The 6,000-nt window shown below is 41.6% G+C and overlaps 1 protein-coding gene across 1 annotated transcript; it reads left to right on the top strand.

The window, feature by feature from the left end:
- The first annotated feature begins 2,388 nt into the window (after positions 1-2,388).
- Positions 2,389-2,994, top strand: LOC131653881 (uncharacterized). The gene has a single exon (XM_058924206.1). It carries the CDS (start codon positions 2,389-2,391, stop codon positions 2,992-2,994), a length of 606 nt encoding a protein of 201 aa, XP_058780189.1.
- The last annotated feature ends 3,006 nt before the right edge of the window (positions 2,995-6,000 follow it).

The following is a 6,000-nucleotide window of genomic DNA, read 5'->3' as shown; positions in this document are numbered from 1 at the left end:
CCTAAAGGAGTGTTTGGCTTGTGTTGTCTTTGATCATTTTGGTAACAAACAGAATTTTGGGAGAAGAAGAGGAAGGAAACGTGAAAACAAGAAGGAAGAGGAGGAAGACCCACATCACAACTTCATCATCAACCTTTCATGCTCCATTGATTCAGCAATCTTCATCTTTTTCTTCTGATTTTCGCAGCTCCTACTGCTCCTCTTCAAGGTGAGTCTCATAGATAGAGACCTTGGGTTTTATATTGGGTTTATGCCATTTTTGGGGTTAAGGGTTTTGAGAGTAATTGCTTGAATGATCCTACAAATGCATGTTTAACCCTCCATTCTGGTAATAATGAGTATATGTATGTTTACCATAGCTTATTATTTGATTAACAATGGCTGCATGTTGAAATTTGGGGCTTGGGGACCCCAAATGCGTTTCTGCGTTTTTGCTGTTTTGCAGAGTTCGCTGCAGCGAACTTTCTTTCGCTGTAGCGAATGATTCGCTGTAGCGAACTGTGTAGCGAATAAACCTGGGAGTTAAATTGATTTATTCGCTGTAGCGAACTTTCCTTCGCTGTAGCGAATCGGGGCTTTGCTGGAGTTCGCTGTAGCGAACTGACCTGGATTTGAAGAAGTTTAGCTTCTGTTTGAGTTCGCTGTAGCGAACAGAAGTTCGCTGTAGCGAACAGAAGTTCGCTGTAGCGAACAGAAGTTCGCTGTAGCGAACAGAAGTTCGCTGTAGCGAACTAGTCTGATACAGAATTGATAATTCCCCCATAAGAGTGCAGTTTCGCTTCGTATCGGAATCGAAGGCCTCTTACAACTTGTATGATATGCCAGTACATGTTTTAAGTGTATGAGACTATGATATGATCACCATCTTACTTGTATGCATGTATATTTGAGATATGCAATTATTGATTGTGTTATGATGTGATCATTGTTATTCTCGTTCGTTCCGGTTGAACGTTCGGAGACGCTTTGCCTGTGTGGCTTGATTGTGTTGTGGTATGCCTGAATCGGAGTGGGCCTAGGCTATTAGGGGGTAAATCGCTTAGAACACTTAATACCGTTGCAATGTGCATGTGGAGGTCTTCAAGGGCGTTTCTCCACTAGCCGTTAACACATTGGCGTTCTCGGTATGTTCTACACACCTGAGCTATCATTGCGATGTGCATGTGGAGGTCTTATAGGGCGTTTCTCCACTAGCCGTTAACACATCTGCGTGCTTGGTATGGTGGAGAGGTAATGCCATGTAGGCAATATTACCTTCGATTCACCTCTAGTGATGCCACGTAGGCAAGGTCACTAGGCTTTCGCCCGGTGGGCTCGTATTGTCAAGATGGCGTATTTGCACTAGCCGTTAACACATCGGCGTATAGACAATGATGGGGTCGAACGCCATTTAGGCAATGTCGCAGCTGTAACTCATCTCGGATGGAATCCATTTAGGAAGTGAATCCGATAGGTCTTGCGGTGTGCATGTGCAAGTCTCTTGATGCGATGTACGGGTGTAACTCACCGAGGGTGTGGATTGCGTAGCCTAATGAGCGGGCTGTAACTTACTCCTGGATTCCTCGTACATGGGTACGGGTTTGCATACGGTGGTTTTGACTATGTGATTATCCTTGTGGCCATATTGGATAAGTTATGGGACTTCCAATGATGGTGTACCTTGTTTGTACTTGTACCTAGCCGTGAGGTAACCCGGATTCTCGGTGAATTCGTTGATTGCATGTTCCCTGTAGAACTGAGTGAACCCGTAAGATAGGGAGACTCACTGAGATTTAGTAATCTCACCCCATTCCAATTATTCTTTTTACAGGTGGTTCGAGGCAGGATCGAGGCAAGGGTAAGATGGCTTAGCTTCGAGTCGATGTTTCTTGGCGATGTGTTCTGTCGTAGTTTATGATCTTTTGTATTTCCATCTTTTGTACTATGGATATGTATTTGTACCAGTTGGAACTCATGTATTTTGGCCATGACAATTTGGGCTTTTGTACTTGTACTTATACATTATCTATTCCGCAGCTTATGTTTATGAATTTTCGAGTACCATTTTAATGCCATATACGTATATCCTAGGCAATGTATGTATGGGGTGTTACAGTTGGTATCAGAGCAGGTCGAACCTCGACCTTGCCACGAAACATCATAAGTTAGCATAATTCTGCCTCATATGTGTAATATCGGCACGATTCCTTATGTCTTACTTATGGCATTAAGCCTGATCAACTTGATTCCGTGTGTAGGACAGACAGGAAGATGGCTGAACAACGCAGAGGTCCCGGAAGGCCCAGAACAAGGAATGTGGAGACTGAGCCTGAAACTGAGAATGCGGGTGTGCCTTGGGTGCAGATAATGCAACAGATGCAACAACAGAATCAGATGATGATGCAGATGATGCAAGGCATGCAAGGGCAACAACCAACCGCTCCTACTCCTCAGGCTGCAGCAGGGCCTGACTTTCGTGCTTTCTTTCGGATGGATCCGCCAGAGTTCTTGGGTGGCTTAGACCCTGTGATTGCGCATGATTGGCTATATGATATGGAGATGATATTCCAGGCTATTCAGTGCACAGAGGAAGAGAAGGTGATTTTTGCTGCTCAGAAAATGAAGGGGCCAGCAGGTAGATGGTGGAATACGGAGTCTACGTATTTCACTAACCGAGGGATTCCAAAGGATTGGCAACATTTCAAGACAGCTTTCTTGGAGAAGTACTATCCCAACAGTGTGCGTGCTTTGAAGGAGCGTGAATTTCAATCTTTCAAGCAAGGCAACATGTCGGTATCTGAATATGCTGAGAAGTTTGAGGACATGGCTGCCTATTCCAGACAAGCTGCATATGCACCAGATGAGTTGTGGAAGATTGATCAGTTCCTTATGGGGCTGAATGCTGATATTGTGCACAGTGTGTCTCAAAGGGAGTTTACCACCTATGCTGAGTGTTTGAGGCAATGTTATGTTGCCGAGAACACATTGAAGAGAGTCCAAGATGAAAGAGAATAGAATAAGTCGGTTCGTAGGGAACAAGGAAGGTCGGGGCAACATTTGAAACCCCGCAATTCTCCAGCCATGAAGAAGCAGGTTTATGGAGATCGTTCTACTCAGCCTTGTTAGAACAAGATTTGTTCTTATCAATTATCTTAGTTTTGATGATAACAATAATATGAATTTTGCTTAAAGATAATATGGTACTCTAATCCAATGCAATTTCCCTTTCAGGAAATATATAAAGAGTACGCATAATTCAGCGCTCAGAAGATGTGTCTCAAATGGTTCAGCATGCAACATCAGAACATGGTCTGGCAAGACATCAGAAGATGGTCGAAGCAGAATCAGAACATGGGTCTATGGAAGCATCAGAAGAACATGAGATCAGAAGCACTGAAGATCAGAAGATGGTATCACGCAACAGAAGCACTTCAAGATCAGAAGATCAGAAGATGCTATGCACCAAGCTGTTTGACTCTGATGATATTCAAACGTCGTATTCACAAACATCAGATCAGAAGGAAGTACACGTGGCAGACTACGCTGACTGACAAAAGGAACGTTAAAGCTACTAAAGGCAACGTCAGTAGACACAGCGTGAACAAGGCTCGAGGTAGTTGACAAAAGCGTATAACATTAAATGCAATGCTGTACGGAACACGCAAAGCATTAAATGCACTCAACGGTCATCTTCTCAACGCCTATAAATATGAAGTTCTGATGAGAAGCAAGGTTAACGATCCTGAATAAAGTCAATTCAAATTAACTTGCTGAAACATTGTTCAAATCAAAACTCAGAATCTTCATCATCATCAAAGCTCACTACATTGCTGTTGTAATATATTAGTGAGATTAAGCTTAAACTGTAAGAGAAATATCACAGTTGTGATTATCGCTTTTAAGAAGCATTTGTAAACTCTTAGAATTGATTACATTAAGTTGTAAGGAACTAGAGTGATCGTGTGATCAGTATACTCTAGGAAGTCTTGGCAGTTGGCTGAGCAGTTTGTAACTAGAGTGATCAGGTTGATCAGTAGACTCTAGAGAAAGTCTTAGGAGTGAACTAAGCAGTTGTTCCTGGAGTGATCAGTGTGTGATCAGAAGACTCTGGAAGACTTAGTCGTGGACTAAGTGGAAAACCATTGTAATCCGTGCGATTAGTGGATTAAATCCTCAGTTGAGGTAAATCATCTCTGCGGGGTGGACTGGAGTAGCTTCGTTAACAGCGAACCAGGATAAAAATAATTGTGCAATTTATTTTTATCGTCCAAGATTTAAAGTCACACTTATTCAATCCCCCCCTTTCTAAGTGTTTTTCTATCCTTCAATTGGTATCAGAGCGCCGATTCTAAGGTGCAAGCACTTAACCGTGTTTAGAAAAGATTCAGGAAGAGAAAAACGCTTCATTTAAAAGATGGTTGATGAAAGTGAAAAGACTACATCTACATCTGGCTCTGCTGAGCAATACAACGGTAACAATGGTTATACTAGACCGCCGGTATTTGATGGTGAAAACTTTGAATACTGGAAAGATAAACTGGAAAGTTACTTTCTGGGTCTAGATGGTGATCTATGGGATCTTCTGATGGATGGTTACAAACATCCAGTAAATGCCAGTGGCGCAAAGCTGTCAAGGCAAGAAATGAATGATGATCAAAAGAAGCTTTTCAGGAATCATCATAAATGCAGAACTGTTTTGCTGAATGCTATCTCTCATGCTGAGTATGAGAAGATATCTAACAGGGAAACGGCCTATGACATATATGAGTCCTTGAAAATGACTCATGAAGGAAATGCTCAAGTCAAGGAGACTAAAGCTCTAGCCTTAATCCAGAAATATGAAGCCTTCAAGATGGAGGATGATGAAGACATTGAAAAGATGTTTTCGAGATTTCAAACTCTGACTGCTGGATTGAGAGTTCTTGACAAAGGATACACCAAGGCTGATCATGTAAAGAAGATCATCAGAAGCTTACCCAGAAGATGGGGTCCGATGGTGACTGCATTCAAGATTGCAAAGAATCTGAATGAAGTTTCTCTGGAAGAGCTGATCAGTGCCTTGAGAAGCCATGAGATTGAGCTGGATGCAAATGAGCCTCAAAAGAAAGGTAAATCTATTGCATTAAAATCTAATATCAAGAAATGCACTAACGCTTTTCAGGCCAAAGAAGAAGATCCTGAAGAATCAGAATCTGAAGAAGAAGATGAACTGTCCATGATTTCCAGAAGGCTAAATCAACTCTGGAAGACCAAGCAAAGGAAGTTCAGAGGCTTCAGAAGTTCAAAGAGATTTGAACATGGAGAATCTTCTGATGAAAGAAGATCTGACAAGAAGAAGGTCATGTGCTATGAATGCAATGAACCAGGACACTTCAGGAATGAATGTCCAAATCTTCAGAAGGAGAATCCCAAGAAGAAGTTTCATAAGAAGAAAGGTCTTATGGCAACCTGGGATGAGTCAGAAGATGATTCGGAAGATGAGCAGGCCAACTGTGCGCTGATGGCGACAGAAGATGACGAATCAGAATCTACATCAGAATCAGATTCTGAAGAGGTATTTTCTGAACTTACTAGAGATGAGTTAGTTTCCGGATTAACTGAACTTCTGGAATCCAAGTCTCAGATTTGTATTAAATACAAAAAGCTGAAAAAGCTATTTGAATTTGAAACAAAGAGGCTTGAATTGGAAAATTCTGAATTAAAAGAAAAACTTTTAAAACTATCCAATAATGTTGGATCTCCTTCTGATTCAGAAAAATCCACTCCCAGTCTAAACCATATTCTGAAAGAATATGATTTAAGTTTCAGGAAGTTCTTATCTAGAAGTATTGGCAGAAGTCAGCTAGCTTCTATGATATATGCCGTATCTGGAAACAAAAGAGTTGGCATTGGTTATGAGGGTGAAACCCCATACAAACTTGAACCCGTTGATGAAATGAAACTCACATACAAGCCATTGTATGATCAGTTCAAGTATGGCCACTCTCATGATATTAGGCACACTTCACATGCACAAAGTTT

This window comes from Vicia villosa, linkage group LG1, assembly GCF_029867415.1.
Source record: "Vicia villosa cultivar HV-30 ecotype Madison, WI linkage group LG1, Vvil1.0, whole genome shotgun sequence".
Taxonomy (NCBI): domain Eukaryota; kingdom Viridiplantae; phylum Streptophyta; class Magnoliopsida; order Fabales; family Fabaceae; genus Vicia; species Vicia villosa.
The sequence above is the reverse complement of the archived record's forward strand: the minus strand, read 5'-3'. Positions and strand labels throughout refer to the sequence as shown.

Excerpts from the sequence above, each read along its gene's own strand:
- LOC131653881 (XM_058924206.1), top strand. The coding sequence starts at position 2,389 with ATGCAAGGCATGCAAGGGCAACAACCAACCGCTCCTACTCCTCAGGCT.